Source organism: Nyctibius grandis, chromosome 8, assembly GCF_013368605.1.
Source record: "Nyctibius grandis isolate bNycGra1 chromosome 8, bNycGra1.pri, whole genome shotgun sequence".
NCBI lineage: Eukaryota > Metazoa > Chordata > Aves > Nyctibiiformes > Nyctibiidae > Nyctibius > Nyctibius grandis.
This window is the reverse complement of record NC_090665.1, coordinates 23,031,822-23,052,342: the sequence shown is the minus strand read 5'-3', so window position 1 is coordinate 23,052,342 and position 20,521 is coordinate 23,031,822. Positions and strand designations below refer to the sequence as shown.

General features: G+C 43.1%; 1 protein-coding gene and 1 long non-coding RNA gene across 3 annotated transcripts in view; one reads left to right on the top strand and one right to left on the bottom strand.

The window, feature by feature from the left end:
* Positions 1–1,780, bottom strand: part of LOC137666702 (uncharacterized) — a 42,179-nt gene extending 40,399 nt beyond the window's left edge. For both annotated transcript variants that reach the window (XR_011048683.1, XR_011048682.1), the window contains exon 1: positions 1,694–1,780. This is a non-coding gene — a long non-coding RNA (uncharacterized lncRNA). The remainder of the gene's footprint in view (positions 1–1,693) is intronic.
* Positions 1,781–17,113: 15,333 nt separating this feature from the next.
* On the top strand, positions 17,114–18,040 carry LOC137666078 (G-protein coupled receptor 55-like). The gene has a single exon (XM_068405658.1). The coding sequence runs from the start codon at positions 17,114–17,116 to the stop codon at positions 18,038–18,040; it is 927 nt and encodes a 308-aa protein (XP_068261759.1).
* Positions 18,041–20,521: the final 2,481 nt, after the last annotated feature.

The following is a 20,521-nucleotide window of genomic DNA, read 5'->3' as shown; positions in this document are numbered from 1 at the left end:
TTTTGGGAGTGCCTGGCATGTTGCTGTACCTTGAGAAGAGTCTCACAAAAATGGTACTTTCCTGTTGTTGTCAGTCACATGGGCTGTATATGCTATTAGAGATATCAGGGATGCTGGAGCTATTGGAGATGAAGGCTTCACAGGTAATATTTTAACCTGGCTCCTCTCCTCAGCTGAAACCACTGCAGCAAGCTGAAGTGATGTGTGCAGCCCTCAGCTAGCACCTGCACCAGCAGCAGCTAGAGCCAGAGGCAACAGCACTGGCTCCAGACGGCTGGGGCCACCGGACCCAGGCGCCTGTGGCCACAGGTGAGTGCACTGAATTGCAAAAGCAGGTGGCCACAGGGGTGTTTTGTGGCAAGCAACTTGACAGATTCAACCACTCAAGTCAGTGAGGTGGTATCATGTCCTTTGTACGTGCCTAAAGTAATACCGATAGGGTTAACACCCGACAATGCACATCACACCCGCTTCTATTCATAGCCCATAATTTTTTTTTTTTAAAATAAGTAAATAAAAGAAGTGTCTTTCTTGGTTTCACAAGTTACCAGGCGAAACACTGGCAGTGATATTTCCAAGCCTACCAAGCTGCTGGCTTGACCTCTGACACCCGAGATGCCAGATACCCACCTCAGCAAAGTGAGAACCCCAGAACTGTGACATGCATTTGACACCATGCGCAGGAACGCAGCCCCAGACAGACAGACGTCCTCCCCACAGCAGACACCAGCCATCCCTGCACACGGCAGAGCGTGGCCCCAGTGCACACAGCAGCCTGCATTGGCCCATAACCTAACACAGCACAGCTCTCGGATGAAAGCTTTCAGGCGAGTCATTAAAATGCCTTTTCCCCAGCATCACACCTCCAGCCCCGAGGCTCAGGCAGCTCTGAGCGCTGCAAACCAGTGACCCTTGCTGACAGCAGCCCTGAGCCGGTGTCAGCCCTCCGCAGGCTGCCAGCACTGCCACCTCCTCGGCTCCTGCACCTGCCTCTTCCCAAACACCCACCCCAGCTCTAAGCCTGGCTCTCCCACGCATTTGCCTAAGAGCTCTTGTGCCTACGTCCCTCCCTCACGCGGTATAGATCTGAGGGTACAGGGAAGATGCTGCTCAAATGCTAGTAACACTACATGAAGGGGCAACACTTAAAAGCAATGCTCCGACCACAGTTAATTTACTTGCAATGCAAGCAGCACACCGGGGCAAGATCTCATCATTAAATTTCAGTACAACAGAGCAGAATCTCACAGTGTTTGTCACAAGTGATTCTCCTAAACAGTAACAATAAGGCATTTCTCTTACTGTTAAGCAGATATCTTGTTTGTATCTATTTACTAGATTCGTTTCCATGTTAGATAAAATAAACTGTGGACAACTAGAAGAGTGACCGAACCAACAATTAGTTGTAAGCCCCAGGTTTGCCATCTATATTAACTGCAGCTGGATGGTATTTCTACCCTTTTCTTTTACAGCACTAGTGATTTTGGCAGCAGAATAATGTCTTTAAAAACATTTAGAGATTGTTTAGTCAAATTATACAAAAATACATACAAATGATCTACCTTTTTTGCCAGACAGAGCTCCATGCAATGGATATTACCTTTTGTAATATCAGAATTAGCAGTGAAACTTAGAACACCCTTTAGCCAACTCCTGAAAATCATAACATAAAGTAAGGAATAGGCTCCTTTACCTCAGTTTCCAGCTGATAACCCAGAAAGGACCACTTCAGTGAAGCTTACTCTTGGCTACAGATGACGCACAGCAAAGAAGCATCTGAAGAAAGTGACAACACCACTTTCCATGCCCTTCTCCCCGCCCCCCCCCTTTTTTTGTAGCTCTCTGTTGCTGCATTTCTTTTTATAGAGTGCAATGATATATGGGGGAATCTCCTGACTTTCAGTCAGCTGTGGCCACTGCTGAGATCAGGGAACAAATCTGTGCTAAATTAGGCATGGAGTAGAGCAATCTAGTGATTATACCACCTGGTAAAGGGCTACTGTCAGCTTGCAGAAAATAAGGAGGACTCATACCAAGGTAAGAGTTTGTCACTCTGGAATTACATCATTTGTACTCAAAGTGTGCAATCAGTTATGATCTTCTCTGCCCCCTCAATGCTAACACACATGTAGCTGTCACATTATCCAAGGTGATTTCTAATTCACCTCAGTCTTCTGCATGTGAAAGCACAGACTTGCAGAAAAGGCAGAAAAAGACCATCTAATGAAAGGTCAGCTCAATTATTCCCATGTTATAACTAGCAGAATTTTGTCTAACCTGCTTTTAAGTAATACCTCACAGCGAGGGGTGTTTCTAGTTTCATCTATCTTCTGCATTAGAAGGGTTTATTTTAATTTCCAGGCAGAGCATTTCCAGCTGCAGTGTAAATCCATTATTTCTTTTCCCATCTGCAGCGGATACAGCAAACTATTTATTCCCTTCCGTTTCATAGCTACCATTTATGTATTTTGTATTCATGCCCTCCACACTTCAACACCTGTGCTCTAAATACACCTAGCTAGTTCTGCACTTCAGATGTAGCTCACTAAGTTTGCTCCCATTTTCTAGTCTCTCTCTTGGATTGAGCTGGTTTTTTTCTTCCTTTCTTTCATTTTTAAGAGAGGCACCCAAGACTGAATATAGTTCTTCTAAAGCCTTAAACAATTACGTACCCCATAATCATGTTGGCTTTTTTCTACAACGGCATAACCTTCCATTTCATTTCCAGTCACACTCCATTTGCAATCTACTCTAAGCCCCTGTGCTGGTTTTGGCTGGGATGAGAGTTAAGTTTTTCCATAGTAGCTGGTACTGGTTGATGTTTTGGATTTGTGCCGAAAACAGCGTTGATAATGCAGGGATGTTTTGTTACTGCTGAGCAGTGCTTACATAGAGTCAAGGCCTTTTCTGCTCCTCACACCACCCCACCAGCAAGTGGGCTGGGGGTGCACAAGAGTCTGGGAGGGGACACAGCGGGAACAGCTGACCCCAACTGACCAAAGGGACATCTCAGACCATATGGTGTCATGATCAGCATGTAAAGCTGGGGAAAGAAGAAGGAAGGGGGGGACATTCAGAGTTATGGCATTTGTCTTCCCAAGCAGCTGTTAGACGTGATGGAGCCCTGCTTTCCTGGGGATGGCTGAACACCTGCCTGCTGATGGGAAGTGGTGAATGAATTCTGTGTTTTCTTGTGCCCGTGGCTTTTGCTTTACCTATTAAACGGTCTTTATCTCAACTCATGAGTTTTCTCACTTTTACTCTTCTGATTCTCTCCCCCCCATCCCACCAGGGGGGCAGTGACCAAGCAGCTGTATAATGCTTGGTTGCTGGCCGGGGTTAAACCATGACAGCCCCAGATTCCCTCTTTCAGCTCTGCAGCATATCAAGCTCACCCACATCTCACATTTGTGCTCACAACTATTCCTGTGTGTGTGCAAAACTTTGCATACATCTTTATGCCCCATTGAATTCTTTCTTTTCCAAACCATTTATCCAACTTGTCAACACCATTTGAAATACCAAATTTAACTTCCACTGTCTTGTAGATTCTCTCATTCCTGCAACAACTAATCATGTTGTAAATAGAGTCAAGTCTTAGGTTAGGAGGCCGCAAACTAAGGCAGTAATTTTCATAACACTTACAATAATATCATTCTAACAGAGTGTGTTCGTGCAGTCAAACTATGGCCATTTTCTCTGCACCATTACGAATTATTCTAGTCCCTATTAGTAGGCAGCCTACACAAAAATCTGGAAATACTACTGCTTTCTCATTCAAGAACTCTGTTTTGTGCACCAATTTCTTGACTGTAAGTTGTCAGGGATCTATGAAAGGCAGCGTGAAGGTAAAGCCCCTTCCCACTGGCTGCAAAAGCCAGGGGTTTCTGCCCACCGCTGTGTGAGATCAGAGAGATGCGACACATGCTGCACCTCCACAAGCTGCAAGCTATGCAAACACGAGCAGTCCTGCTGCCTTGCTTCAGAATACCAAAGCTGAGAGGCAACACGGTTTGGTTTTAAATTAACCTCAGTTTAAGACTTTTTTTGTTAAACAATGGGGAATGACACGCATGGCAGAGAGGCAGTGTAATGTCCCAGCCAGGCACCCTGGGGCCCCTCAGGTGGCTCCTATTTCACCCCACTCCTGACAGGATAACTCTGTCAGGGCTAAAGAGTGATGACCAAATTGTGCCTTTCTGTTTAACTAGTGACTGATTAACACAACCCCAGGCCAAAACTGCCCTCTGCTGCTCAGCACCAGAAGAGGCTCTGAGCAGAGCTCTGTGGGGCTCCATCACAGTGGCCTTCCCTGGCAGCACTGCAGGCTGCAGCTTCATCCTGGGGGAGCAGAGGGTCTGACCCTGAGCAGACCCATTCTGACAGAGTGGCAAAGCCCTCAGTTATGACTGGACTCTGGCAGGCTGAAAGTCCCTGCCTCACTAGCTGAAGGCTTTGCTCTTTCAAGCTGGGAGATGACCCTCAGGCTGTGATGCAGGGTGTAAAGGATTGCTGTTTGAGGAATACTGCAGATTTAATGTGGAATTGGAGAAATAGCTGCACATCTGGCCAGTTGCCATTGTATACCTGGGTGCTCCAGAACAGTCCCAATTGGAGATTTAGGCTCAGTGAAATTATTTGCAAAGGAACTTCTTCCTCTGGCCTAGAAAATTTAAGCCCAGCATCACATCTAAAGCCCCTTTTTGCAAAGGCCAAAATAGGTCACGCTTGGTGCACACATATAAGGTAGTCCCTGGGATCAGCGAGGAGTCCAAAAGCACAACACTTCAAGGCAGCGATACAATTAAATTCCTACATGATAACCTACCTTCACAAGTTTCTCAGCCACCTCAGTACAATTCCTGTACAACTACCCTGGTCTTAGCAATCACCCTTCCCACTCAATGCAGGAAGAAACTGGGTTTATTCAGAGCAGCCTATTATAACAGCACAGTAGTTTTTTTTGTAGAAGCTGGCACTTTCACTCAGCTCACATGCCCTTCATCCTATTCCAAACAGATGAGGCGGTCCCTTAGGACAATCCTGGTTTGTAGCATAAAAAACAGAGGCAGCCCTTCTTGGAGAAAGCTAGCTAGTCAGCATTCTTTCAGGGCCTTTATCTGACTCCTCAAAGGCCCCCATATGCCCAGGACACTGCAGCACAATAAAACCCTGCATAATATATGGCAAGAGTCATCCCAGAGAGAAGCCACGCTAGCGTATGGCCTTCACACCTAGCACAGGCCAACACACCTCTAGCTCGATGCAAAGTGAAAAAAGTGCATTTTTAAAGTGTGGAGCATCCTGGCTGCCACGGAGACAGGCACACACCCCCCACCTATGCAGGCAGGCTAGACCACTCTGGGTCTTACGGAGGCTGTGTCCACAGAAATTCAGAAGTTGTCATCTCAGTCTGATACTTCAGTAACCTGGTAAGGTTACGTTTTTTAAAACCTTGGGTTTCCTCTTTGTTAAAAAAAAAAAAAAGTCTGCATCTGATTGTGTGATAGTTTCTGCCATTCTAGCATTAGTTAATTTGAGAGGTTTTCACCTGTTTGAGGTTTTTCACTTTCCTGCAAATTGCTTTCTTGAACCCTTTCATGTTATGAGGCTTTTCTACACAGGCTATTTATAGGAATGCACCTGTGCTAAAGTGAAGAGACCTTTTCAGCATTTCAAAGAAATCTCTAGCACTTGGTTTGAAGCGGAAAGCTAGAAGGTTATCATTGTAAGTGGCACGATTATACTCAAATGAAGTGCAGTTTTATTTCCAACGCCGTTCATTCACTCTAACTTGTGTGTAAAGACACTGGGCTATGGCAGGCAGCCAGAACAAAGACAACCATATTGGCTCAGCTAGACTACATTGCACATCAGAAGGAAGTAGGTATCTAGGCACCGTCAGGCTCAAACATCACAACCTCTCTGCACACAAATGGGTGGGTGAATTCCCACTCTGAGCGAAACAAGCCAGAGTGCCTTTTCCCATTGGGAGCCAGCTGAGCTGGCAGCACGTTGCAGCATCTGCCCCTTACCCCCCCTTCTGCAGCATCCGAGACCCTGAGACCAAGACCCACCAGTCATATTTTAAACACTAACTATACACTGATAGCCAGGGCAGATAACCTACATACAAAGAACAAACAAGCTACAGCTGATTGAACTTACCTCCATTACTGTCCTCTTCAGACACCAGGATGGCAAATTCTCTTCAACGCAGAGACTCCTGTGCTGGAATAAATAAGGAAAATTGCTCAGTTGCCTTTTCCAAGGGAGAACGAAGCCATGTTTTCACAGAGACATTTTTTCAGCAGCATAAAACGAGCTCACTCTCCCTCGAAGGCTGACCAGGACAGCTCGTAAAGCAAGTGTGCATGCAACCCACACAAATATATACACATATGGAGAGAGAGTGCACCACAAAAGGGAAAAGTCAAGTCCTACCTTGATGCCTCTTGTCCAATTTACAGACAACTACCCCAAGATGGCACTGTAGGGTAGCGTTTACTCTACCAGCACCGGCAACCACTCAGAACTATGTCTTTGAAGTAATTGCAGGGATCACTATAAGCATTTTCTTAAATTTTTTTTCTTTTTTTTTTTTTTTTTTTTTTGTCTGTCTGAGTAGCTCTTCCTGGGCACTTTCTATTTCTCAGCAGCACTCACTGCATCTCCACGTTAAGTTACGCAGTGATTCAAGTTGGGACTTTGGTACCCTGGGATCTGTCAGGACACCTTATGGAAGCAGCGAGGTTGACAGCAATTCTCATACCCTCAGATCTAAGTGCCAAGATGAGGGGACACAGGCAGGAGAGTCTGCACTGACAAGTGCAGCCTGCCAGTAGACTTGGCTGTGGTGGAGCAATTCGTGCTATAGTCTGCAGAAACCTCAAGAAAAGCATCAAGATAAGTACACGCACGAGCCATGGGCACGCTAAACACCGTCGTCCAGGTGAGACAATACCAGTATGAGAAACAATCCCCAACTCACGTCTCAAACAGCCTTGTCCCTGGGACAGCAACATTCATTTTGGCCATACTGCAAGGGGCCAGAGCTGGTCCCGCTTCTCTGCAATTCTTTGAGGCATCCTGGATCAGCCTTATTAATGCACAGCTGAATGCACGCTGGCCTGAAAACAATAAAAAGGTAGTGGCAACTTGGCAATACATAAGTTAAAATGGGAAAGACCCAGAGTGCAAAGATGACACTCCTTAATTAAACAGGGCACATCTCAGATCTGGAAAATGTTACTTTTAGGCCAACCTGTAATTTTCATTTGACTCTAATCCATTGCAGTTATAGGCTTGAGTGTGTAGGGCTTCCTATCTAGAAATGCCAGTCAGTCCCTACACTGGGGAAAGATGGATGAAGAAAGGCTAAAGGCAAGTGAAAGAAGGCAGTTTCCACACAAGTCAGCTCTTTTTCAGCCCAAGCCATTCGACAGAAATGGGTCCTTCAGAAAGTCGTAGCACTGAGAGTGCATAAACCCTACAGATGAGGCAGCACCTACCCCTTTGTGCAGGGCTGTCTGCGTGAAAGTATAGGAATGACTGTGCAAGGCATGAGTGTGCAGTGCAGCTGCAGCTGCTTTCCTGCACTGGCGTCCCTCTGCACCAGACTGTAGTGATGGTTGCTGACTTCCATCAGTCCAGATGGAAGATGATGATGGTCAGTCAACAGTGCTCAGGTAATACTTGGTATAATGAAAATGCAAAGGAAATAATTTTCATTATGTGTTTCGTTACCAAATGCAATGCAAAGGCTGAGAAATAATGTTTTTCTAAGAAAAAAAAATAAACCTAGATACACCATTTATCACAGTGCTATGTTATGTGGTGTAGATGCTTGAGCATAACATGGCTCTGATCTGATCACTGCCTCTGTCAGGAAAAAGAATAGTGTGCAATAACCACACACTGCCAACTGGAGTGGTGAGACAGAGCAGGGCAATACCCTATTACACTGCAATATGATGTTATAACCCACAGGAGCCCGAGTGCTGAGGAGGCCCGTCAAGGAGCCATGTGGTCTCCCTGCTCAGGTCCTGGGTTTGTGTCCACACTGCTGCTAACCATTAGTTCCTTTAACTGGACAATTATGAAATTAGCTGGTGGTTTCCTTTGAAACCTTAGTTTTGTGCACACCTACTGTTTCCTTTGGTAGTGCCACTGCTCAGTGAGCACAGCATCTTCATTAAGCAAAAGCTTTTCTCTGTTTTAAGAGATCAACACAGCAGCCTTGCATTTTTCCCTTTCCAGGGTGCTCCTCAAAAGATACAGTCTGTATGTGTCCCATGGAAACACCTGTAAGAACTGCATGCATCTTGGTGGTGGCAACTGCCGTGGGCTGTGCTTCACCAGCGCCAGCCCAGCTATGCCAAGCAACCACAAACTCTCTTGACTAGCCAGCTGGCACAGGTGGGGTGTGCTGGTGAATCTCGTGGAGCAGACTGCAAAGCACTCTTGTGCAGGAAGCTCTGTGTCTATTCTTACACAGTTTCACTCAAGTTGAGCTCACAGTTTGACCGGCTGCTCCTTCCTACAAATACCCAAGAAAAGTTATAGCCTATCGGTACGCCCACAACCAGATTGCTTTTGGTCAGACACAAGCTGCTCTGTCCCTGCCTTGGAGGAGGGATGGACTGGCCATGAAACGCATGTCCTCACTGGCACCTGGCTGACACTGGCCATGTCTAACTGGCCTTTTGGGCTCTGGAAGACCAAATTGAACTATGGTGAATTAGATAATTTCAGCTCAGCTGTAGGCTGTGGGTCTCTGAAGTTACGAAGGAGATGCCACCCTGCATGCTTGGTGTCCTGTTGGTGAATTACTGAATCAGACACAGCTGAAGATATTCTGTACCTTAAAATATTACTCCCACGGTTCTGCTCACTCAACCATACTAGCATGAGACTGGCTGCTCACCAGACTGGCCAGTTCCTTTCCTCTCAACACACAACCCTAAAAAAACCTTTGTAAGGTTTTTCAAATGTAGTCAGAAACAAATCTACACTCATAGCTGGCCAGCCCCAAGAACAACTGCACTTTTTGCTCTGTCCTGGGCTGCCTTTAAAGGTTTCTGACTCATCTTGAAGAGGCTGAATGTGGCTGTTCCCCATAAAATACAGCAGTTGCCAGGTTTCCCGATTTCCAGTTTTGCAGTCTCCTGCGCTTGCTGCAAAAAAAGTGGCTACATGATAAAAACACAACCCCCTAGCCATCCAAAGTTCCCAACTGTGCAATTAAGATATCTTACTATAAGCCAGGCTTTGATTACTTATGAGGGTGAGGAAAAGAGTACTGAGCAACCTAAGGAGCACTAATGTGAAGCAAAAGGCCTCCAGATAAAGAAAACATTGTTTGTATTCCAACCCAAGTACAAACAACAATTTCTAAGTCACCAGTGAAAACTGGGCTTGTTCTTTAATTTACCTGGTTTTTAGACAGAAAGAGCATCAAGGTACTTCTTCAGGCAGGTGAGAGCATCATGAGCTCTTTGTGCAGTTCTCGTTTCCAGGAGTGTGTTGCTGCTCAGCTGGAGTTAGATGAAGTCCCCAGCATCTCCCCTCTTAAAAGAAGGAGGCAAATCCCTTTTGTGGTAGCAAGCTGTGGTAGCCTGCTCAGAACAAGACAACTTGTTAGCTTAACCCCCTTTGGCCATCCAGTTTTATGAAACCTTTAAACACACACAAAAAGATCAGAAACCAGTCACAGCACAACATAGAACATAACTTAGACTCAGGTCTGGCCTCCTAGCTCTCTACTGGGCAGTGTCTTTTCCTGACTCTTTTTGCTCTGGATGATTAAGTCTTGTTATCTGAGATTATATTTTACAGCTGTCTGTGAGAACAGCAAGTCACATGCCTTCTGTGCCACTCTGATGGCACTGTAACACATTGGACTCCACCTCTGAAATTTGATTCATTTGCACTTGAGCATCCTAATTCTAGATCTGAGACCCAACTTATTCCATTCTGGCCATTAAGTACAAGCAAACACATGTTTTAGACATTTGTGAAAGCTGAACTGCAAAGCTGCTTTGATATATTTTCCACTAAAAAAGAAGAACAGCAGAATTCATGATGCCATAATGCAAATAAATGTGGTTTTGCACTGTATGAACATGTTTCCTCTGAAACAGATTTTGATTCCTTGAAAATGACAAGTACTGCCTGCTGTTGCCTGACTTAGCAGCAGCAGCACTTACTGCACCTAGAGGATAAAAGACAGAGAAAGCTCACCAACCTCTACAAAAAAACAACCAACCAACCCACCCACCTGTCTTTGTCATAAGCGTTATACGTTTTTTGCTCACCCACTTCCTTTTAGTTACTCACGAGTTTGGTTTAGGTTCTTCCACCACTATTCATTTGCTAGCTGGAACACAATATTGGGAAAAGGATAAGGTTGATAAGATTGTTGTCTCTACACACAGCAAACACTATACATCCAGCACATTTCTATGGTTAATAAAAAAAAAAATAACAAAACCTAAAATAAACAAAGCCCTTCTCCCTCCCGTTGAAAACCTCGGAGCCATGCAGCTGCCTGGGTCCCTGGAATTCAGCATTTAGCAAGCAGCAGTGCTGGGTGATAAAGGCACTGGGAGCACAGAGGACTCATTGAAATAATTCCTGCTGAGCATTTTCATGTATAGCAACCAGTGGGAGAAATCACAAAAGCAGTCACCAAGGGCCAAACAAGGCCCTTGTCTGCCCCAAGCAGTCAGACAAGGGCCAAACAAGCTCTAATTTCTCAGCCAATAATCTATCTGCAGGTGTGGGAGTGTGTCATTCATAACTTGCCCTCATTAAATATACTCCAGAAAAAAGTTGTCCTAATTTAAACCAAAAAGGCCAACCTGCAAAAGAATGACTTATATGCCCACCAACAAATTACATACTCACCTACAAGCAATGAACCCACACATATCACACGCAAATTGCCAACTTGGCAAACACACAGTTGATGTGTGCAGAAATGCTGATTTTTTGTTTAGCTCTGCTGCACCAAGTGATACTAAGTGGGAAGTTCATAGAGCCACAAAGAATGAACCTAGTGCTGGGAGTGAAAGCAGCACTAAGTATTAAAATTCATTTTTAACCTAAGTCTGAAATATGCCTGCAGTGAGAGGATTAAAGAAGCAACCCCATTTCAGCTGCAACATGACACAGAATAATTCATTCAAAGGTCACACATCATGGTAGGGTATTTGTTTTCTGCTAATATTTAGCTGCACTCTTAGATTTCTTTTTGTGAGTCCAGATTCATTACAGTCCATTGCTGAGACTTTTATCTAGCCCATAGCTCTGAGAAGACAGAAGTTGAAAAGCCCTTGAAACCTCCCAGTTCCATAATGTGTTTCCCCAAACGATATGAATCCTGTTGCCTTCATTTCCTCTGCCACGTGATTTTTTTACAAGGTTGGCCCAAATTTTGTTTGGGTTCTGCTTTTTTTTTTTTTGGCTTCAAATCTCATTTTTAGATGAGACAGGTAGAAAAAAATGTGTTAAGAGATTGCAAGCTTTTTCTTCTCCAAGTCCTGTGGTACAAATGCTCTTGCTACTTTTTCTGCAGGAAGTGCAGAATTTCTCCAGAATAACCAAATTACCTCCAAAGCCAGGTGGCAATTTGAAAAATGTCACTTTGAGCTTTTTTTCCCCCCCCATATTTACTGCCACAGCAAAGGGTTGCAGTGTGTAAGGTAAAAGAGCAGTCCACAAGTCAGAAGAGTGGCTCTCAGTGCTAGCAAGCAAGTTTCACACTTCAGCCAGAGGCATTCGAGATGGAGACTATTTGCATTCACCCGAATGAAGCGTCCATATGACATACACACACGAGCCCCTACTTAGCGTTTTATTCTTCTGCCAGTTTTGTTGCTTGGAGATAAAATTATTTTGTATGAGAACGTCACATTGTCATCAAATGGCAACTAACTTTTTTTCCAGTAAATTATGTCACTTTATGTAACCAGAATATCCGTTTGATGCCAGTCCCAACCAAGCCACAGCTGGCCAGGGCCTGAGAAGACCAGCAGCTTTGGGTCCTTTGCTATGTCCCACCCTTGTCTGCTGTCTTCTGAAGACAGCAGTACATGAATGCCCCCATATTCCTGCTGTTCACTCTTTGCAGGCACAATTACCTTTCCAAAAGGTGTACGTTGCATGACACCTCCCAGAGCAGAGGAACTTTCAGACTCAGACAGGAAAGTGCTATTGATGGAAAAGCCTTGAAAGCTCATTTCAAGAAAAGTGTGTCCTGGCTACTATATGACTCACATACAAGGCACTAGTTTAGTGCTCCATTTACCACACTCCTCTCACCAATAAGCATTTGTTTGCCAACTTGCAGTTATGAATCAAACACCTGAACTGGCTAAAACTGGCACATGCCCTTTAAATAGTTTAACAGCTGCATGCATGTAAGTAGCTGTATCTTTCAGAAGCAACTGAGTGCTAAACTACTGATCTCCAGTACGCAAATTGAGCAGAAACTGGGGGAAGAAGCCCTATGTCTATGACAGCCTCTCCTACAACTTTGCACTTCCCCATCTGCCCTCCAGCTCAAGGAATAATTGGAAATTTGGAGGTAGCCACCACAAGCCCATAGAAGCTCTCAGCTGCTTCACACCAGGTAAAGTCCAGTCCAATCCCGACCCTGGCTTCAGAGACAAACTGCTCCCCCCCCTACATTGACTACTGAATGGAAACAGCTGAGGATTCAAGTCTTTACACTCTTTCACCTTCACTTGTCTATATAAAGAAACACAGATTGTCTTTTGAAATAGGAAAAAAAAAAGAGAAGAAAAGAAGGATGTGGTTATGCCATTTAGTAGAGTACTGGTAGGGTATGGTCTGTAAGCAAACGCTCTCATGCTCTATAGAACAACCTGGACTGAAGCAATGCTGCTGATCTGCTTGCTGGGGTTCAGGTAAAGTAATACCTATTTTAACTAGTAACTTTTTTTTTTTTTCAATAATTTAAAAGCAGCATTGATTGTAGAGCATTATTTTTAAGCTAGTTGGATGATTATTTCTTATAAAGATCAAACAGTAAGATCAAATGTAGTGTTGCTTAGCTTAGAGCAGAAAGATTTCTGCTTTAGTGATAAGCATAAATATATTCTGTTGCAATCAAAATACTTAGAATAAAATAAATTATCCAACTACAGACGAAATACATGGCAGATGTGGGACTTATTGCTCTTCATTACACTAAGTCATCTTGTTCTTCTGTGCATCCACAAGAGAATAACCTATATCTAACATGAATAATGTTCTAGAAAATAGATATAAACAGTCTGCTTCATAGCAGTAACATTACTTGGTTTGTATTGATTAGGAAAGTAATTATGGTAAATGCTGTAAAAGTCCTTGCTGAAGCAGTGACCTGAATTTTCCTCATTCTTGTTTTGTAGTATAGCTAGATTAAGAATGATTGGTTTGCTATGTTGTCATCTGATTATGATTTCCTTAGTATTAAAGCTACACCTACACTTACAGTAAGTTATAGATTTTATTACGAGGACGTTCCTGCTAATGAAGCTCTTATGGATAAGAATATCCTTAATTTGTCATTCCCAATCTGTGCTAACATAGACTTGTGTGAATCCCAACTAGAGCCAGATGAACTCAGACCCAAGCTACAAAGAGCAAATCATCCATGCATCCCGCTGTGCTGCAAAAAACCTAGCCAAGCTAATACTGTAAAACCTTGCTGTTCCATTTCCTAGGTCGGTACACCTTTGCTGCTAGCTTAACCACAAGCTCCTGCTATCGGTAAACCCAATGAACATTTAACTAGTCCATAGGAAGTGGAAAATCCTCACTCAGTATGAGAAATCGAGAACAAATGGAGCAGTGGTGATACAGGGTCTGGACCAGCTAAGACACTCTCCTTCGAGTAGTGTTAATTACAGGCTCTTACGTTATCTTTTGGCTTGTAGAAGTTGTCTGAAACAATCCTAGAACTGCAGGCGATTGCTTCAGGAAACTCGTGAAGGACAGAGGAAATTTCTTCAGAGGCCTGGAAAAGAGCAAAAGTGGTGCCTGTCTCTTAAGAAGGTGGAAAAGGAAGAGTTGGGAAATGGTAGATCACTAAGCCTGGCTTCAGTATTTAGAAAAACATTGGAATTGCCCTGTGGAGAATCTGTTTGCAAGCACCCAGAAGACAACACAGCAGTAAGTATCAATCTGCACAGATTCATCTGAGAATGACTGGAATAAAAGTAATTTGCCTTTCTTCTGTGACACACTGACAGCACTGGGGGACGGGGTGTAGGAGGGGGGAAACAGGCTTCAAACACTATCTCTGAAGAAATTCTCATAAGCAAACAAAGGAAACATGATCTGTATGAAACTTCTATATGATTAGTGAGTACCCACTCAGATACTAATCAGTCTCTACCACACAGGAAAGATGTATTTGGTACAGTTCAGTATCTTTCAGATTCAGTATCATCAGTATTTTTATTAATAATTTGGACAATGCAGTAAAGATGATGCCTATGAAACAACTGCAAGGTTATTTGTCAATGAAAATGAATCTTCAAATATATTGAGTAAACATATTACTCAGTGTGAACTGTTTGCAAACAATTCCCTTGGATTCCTCAAGATGTGAAATTTAAATTTGAGAGGGGGCAAAACAATAAAAAATAGCAGGTTTTTGAGAATCATGCACTCTATTTGATTCCTTGAAATTACCAGTTTAAAGGCTGGCTAACATTTTCTTGAAATTAACCATTTTCAGGAGTAATGCTATACATAATTTTGTACTAATGAATTCTAAAGAAAAGACATTCAGTGAAATAGAAACCCAGTAAAAGTAGAATCAAACCTCAGACTTTTAAGAAATATCGCAAGCAATTTTCTGATACATTTACGTAGCACACAAAGTGCTGGATTAACAGGTATTGTCACTCCCCCAAAATGTTTAGCCATCTGATTTTTTCCCCAGCTACATGGATGCTCTTGGTCACAGGACACCCATGCTCACACAACAGCACAACACTCCTATTTCCTCTAACCTGTCCTGCCCTCAGGTGACAGCAGCATCTGCCTACAGTAATCCCTTGTTCACGTGGCACCACTGCGTCTCCACCTTTAGAGGAATTATCTCACCTCTCATGTACCACAATCACATGATTTGCTAAGCAGCTGCCACACATTGCTTGCTCAAAGGGACTGACTCAATCTCGGATTGACTAACAAACCAAGGTTTTCTTTTTGTTCTCATTTCTGACAGATAAATCCACTGATAACAACCAGATTTCCTTTTGCTATTTCCTAAGTTCACAAAGCTGCGACAGTCCCACTCATGTGGCTCAGTGCAGTCCTCTGGAAGTGGCAGTCGGATCTGGCCCCTGACCAACCGCACCTCCTCGCAGGTCACACTTGTGCCTACAATGGGGTCACTGGGGGAAACACTGCCAAGGAGTAATCTCGGTGAATTTGTGCATCCCCCTAGTAACCTGTATCCAGCCTGTTTGTAGTCCTCATCAGCTTTCTTGCAACCCTTTCCTCACCTACTTAATATCCCTTGTTCTAACCCTCATTTTTTCTAGTGCTATTTAGTTATTTCTAGTACACTTCACTGAAATGCAAGTGCCTTCCATCTTCAGCCTTCCCCTTATCTGAAAAAGCAGACACTTCATCAAAGCAGATAATGGTCCGGCAAGATCTCTCGAAGCCTTATTCAGTATTTTTCTTTAAAAAATCTGTACGAAGCTCTGACTCAACATTTATAGAAGAGCTTTAATCACATTTGACACTCTTTCCTTCAACAGATAGACTAGATTGATCCTTTTCCAGATACACTAATAACACACATACTTCATAACCATTACTGGGTTGGACCTTCAGCTTTATGTGCCTCTTCTTTCTGTAGCCTGAGCTGGGAATAAATTGTTTTTCCTAATATGAGTATGTTAAGCTCTGAGTGCATTCTGAGTTCAGATACAGTTAATTCCCATTATCACTCACTGATTCCTGTAAGTCATCCTACCTCTGACCTCCAGCACAATAACAGCATCCCTATGAAAAGCAGAGGAACAAGATTTGAGCTACCTGTCACATTTTGTCCTCTAAAGCAGAGATTCCCCTCTTGATCATGTTGTTATTAAAACCTCTTCACTTACTCCTAAAATTTCTTTTGAGCTACTTGGTCAGCTGAGCTGGACTGGAAACTTTAACTACCAATTTCTCCTCCTTCATTAGGATTTTTTGTGATTTTGATTTACAGAGGTTATCAAAAAGCACTTTTAAGGCATGGTTTGTTAAAGCATATGTGTATTTTTAAGAATGGTGATAACATTTACTCCACACAAATTATACTTTTTTAAAGAACTGTATTAATAAAATGTCCTGCCTTCCATTTGCTAATCTCTACTAGATTATCTAAGATAATCAGTTAAAACTTAAAGTAGTTGCAAACCCAAAATTTAACCGATGCTGAAAGTTAAACACAAGCTAGAAAACACGCTTACTCAATTTGCACCTAGATAAAAGATCAGTCTTCTTAAGCTGACCTTCTAAAAAACTGCATCAGATACAAGCACTATATGAAATTAAAATATCCATATAAATGCGGGTGTAGTAAAAGCACATCAGCAAAAGCTACTCATGCAGAGGGAATCACAGATACAAGAGTAAAATCCCAGCTATCAGTTTGACCTGCCTTAATATGGAACAACAATTTCGTGCATTTCTGTGTAGCGAAGGAACCGAGCATAAGTGTTATGGAAGTTTCAATAGATGTACTAGAGATAGCCAGTATACTTCAGAGTTTTTGAAAACATAGGTTTGAATGGGTCAGTCTCTTCAATATCTGAATGGGATTATCTTAAAGAGCATGATAGTGGATGCTGACTACCTGCCATTGAGAACCAGGCTCCTTTATAACAGAGCAAACCACTCAAATTGGAAATAGAAAGCTCTGTGCTTGAAATGAGGATTCACTTTCAATAATAGCCAAAGACTGATCAAGTGTATAGCTCAGAACCATAAAAAGCTGAGAGCTATGTTTGAAAGTATCTTGCTCTGAGTATATCAAGGCATTAACTGGGAACCTTACACATTTTCAACCCGTTCTCTCTGTCGTTTTAGGGGAGAAATGACCAACAGCAGTGGGGAATGCAATTTTACAGACATCGACAGATTAGCAAAGATCCTGCGGTTGGGGATCTCCATCCCCACCTTCATTCTCGGGCTGGTTCTCAATGCCCTGGCCCTCTCCGTGTTCTGCTGCTTTTGGAAGAAACAGACCAAAACATCAGTATACATGATCAATCTTGCGCTTGCAGATGTCTTGCTGCTTCTCTCACTCCCACTCAAGCTGTACTACTCTATCAGAGAAGCGCCTGGACTCCTGTGCTCATTCATAGAGTCTCTCTATTTCGTCAACACGTACGGCAGTATCTTCATCATTGTCTGCATTACTGTTGACAGATATATCTGCATAAGGCACCCATTTGAAGGTCGAGCTAACCAGTCCCCCAAATGGGCTATCTTGATTTGCTGCTTCATCTGGGCAGTAGCTTGGCTTTGTAGCAGCCCTATGTACGTGTTTCACAAGAAGGATAATTTTAAGTGCTTTTACAACATGTCAGAACAGGCGTGGAGCACCCCCCTCATTGTTTCTGTGGAAACCTTTGGGTTTCTGATCCCACTAGCAGTAATGGTTTTCTGTTCTGCCCAAAACATCTGGATTCTTCTGAATCACAAAAGTCAAGCTAAGAAGAAGGTAGAAGGCAGTGGCTCCTTACGAGTCATTATCATCAACCTCGTGGTGTTTTTGGTGTGCTTCACACCTGTCCACCTTGCGATCTGCCTACAGTGCCTGGTAAGACAGCATGTGATAGTGGACTGCACTCTGAAACAAACCATCAGCCTCTTCATTCAGGTGTCAATGATATTAGCCAACCTGAACTGCTGCCTGGATGCCATCTTCTATTACTTTGCTGCAAAAGAATTTCGTGAGAAAACACATCTGAAAAAAGTTATTGAACTATGTCCTGTCTTTAAGCCTTGTGCCACATGATGGGACTGCCTGCGGTGGAGGAACACCTCTTCCTCAGCTCCCACTTGCCACACAGGACACCAACAGCATTATCTCTGACATAGCAGTAGGGTCACCTTGACCATGGCAGGTAGGGTGCAGGAGGGAGAAGGGCAATGTTTTTCCGGTGAATGTGAACCTGTTCCATATTTTTCTTCCCTTTAAACATGAAAGAGGAAAAATGTTGGAAAAAAGAACCAGCATTAGCAAAGTGACGGAGTGACACCAAAAGAAGCATTAGCCTTGATGGTATCTACTAAATGTGAAAGGCTTGCCAGAGGAAAACTACCCAGATCACTGGAATGCCACTGAAAATCAGCCTTCATCATTGCTGCACCAGTTTTCCTTTTGCCAACGTGATCAGAAAGTTGTTGCTAAGGGCCAAACATTGAAATAACTATTCAAAACCTTCTTTCTAACTTAGAAGGTATCTGAGAGTTAGAAGGCAGTATCCGTCCCAAAATCTGACTCTGCTCTTTCCTTCTGTACATCTTACAGAAGGTCACTGTCAGAGCTCATTTGCTTTGAACAGCTTGGCCAGCCTGGGATAAAAGTGAATCCTCCTCCTGTAAGCATTATACACTGGTCAGGGCTGCTACACAGGACAGCAGCCCTTGCTCTTCCATGGAGGACAGGCTGCCCAGTATACAACCCCAACATAGTATCTTGGGTACCAGCAACTCCTTGATCAACAAACATTTCTGATTATCTTTGCTGAGGAATCAGCATGGTTTTCTCCCGCAATTTTAAAACTGTTTTTGCGTATACAAACCAAAAGAACCCCTTCAACCACATCATTTAGTGAAAAACTGTATGTGATGAACTGTATTTCTACATCACTGTATTTCTATCAAAGACACAACATGATACATGTATGAAATTCTTCTGCCTCTCTTCTCATTCTTTCTTGGAGGAAGCGAATTAGGAAAACAAGCCCTGCATCACAGAAAAATAAGGAGCACCTGCCTGACTCCTAGCTGGAAGACTGGACCAGCTCTATCCACCTCATTCCTTAGAAGTCCTTCTAGCCTGTACTGTACACTTCACAAAATGTCTCTGGACATGCCTCAGCCCTTCTCAGTCAGCACTTCTGATACATCACCACCCTTATGCCATTTGCAAGTTTGGCTCTGAGTCTAAACTAAAGGTTTCCTTGTTGCAATTTAAGCCTACCATTTCTTGTACCAGTATGTTGGCATGGTTCATGCTTTCAGCCAGAAACACTTTCACATCAAGAAATCCATTTCTGTACCATTTAAAAAGAGCTGTAAAAATGGTCTAAGATTGCTTGTAATCAAGTCTTCATTCTGGGGCAGATGTTGCCTTTATTCAAAATGTGAGAAGAAACTACCTTCTGTCTGGAGCAAACTAAAAAGAAAGGGGGCCAGTTTTGAAAATACAATTTGCCATCAATTGATTTCCATAGAAATGATTGTGCAAGTGGGCATCTGCACATATCTAATACTGGACCTAATGTATGAGCGTTTTAAAACTTATTAGTACTAGAACTATGACCACAGCTGAGGCACACAAGGAGCTCAGAGGCAAAGAAAGGTTTTTATCATCTTCACCATTACCTGCAGAGGGGCAAGAAAGGCTTTACAAAACAGAAGGTTTTCAAAACATTATTTGCTACTGCCTTGATCATTCAGAAACTTGCAGCCTTTTCAATATGAGTTAACCTTTCATTTTTGCACCTTTCACATTACTTTGCATATGAAATATGTGTGAGAAAGAACATGTTCTACTAAATAAACTGTATATATGAAGTGTATGATTTGAAAATAATTTTAATTCCCCAACCTGACAGCAGTTTATGATTCTTATCTACCTATTTCATCATAAACTTCTACCAGTTTGTCTTTAAAACAGCTCCAAGACTTAGTTGATTTTCCTCCTCAGAAACTACTGCGGGTTTTTAACTATGGCAACCAAGAACAACTAAATAAACAGTAATAAGCAGAAAAAGTAAAAACAGGAAAGATGATCGCACCCAGAAGTCTGGATAATTTAATATATTTTCTGTGGAAACCCTCTCCATAAATTCTTGACAATCCCCCACTAAATCCCCTGCAATCTTTCCTCCAAAATGCTCTGAGCTCTTGCTTTTATTATTAGCCAACTATCTGAAAATTTACATTGCCATCGGTGCAATTTGTAACTCTGCAAAAACAGAGCACTTTAAGGTACAAAGTATAACACTGGCCTTTTAATTTAAAGCTTTTCATGCAGGCGCAATGGGTGATGATAGAGCGCGCACCCTCTCCAAGCCTGTGCACAGTACTAAACCAGTGGTATGGCTAAGATGGCAGAGCCTCACTCCAGAGGCCCTATAAACTCCAGAAGCCTCTTGAAGTGCAACAAGGAGACACTTAGAGCACTGCACCCAGGGCTGTACAACTCCGTGGGCCAGCACAGGCTGGGAAAGTAGGGCTGATGTAGATGTCCTCCTAAAAGGGCAAT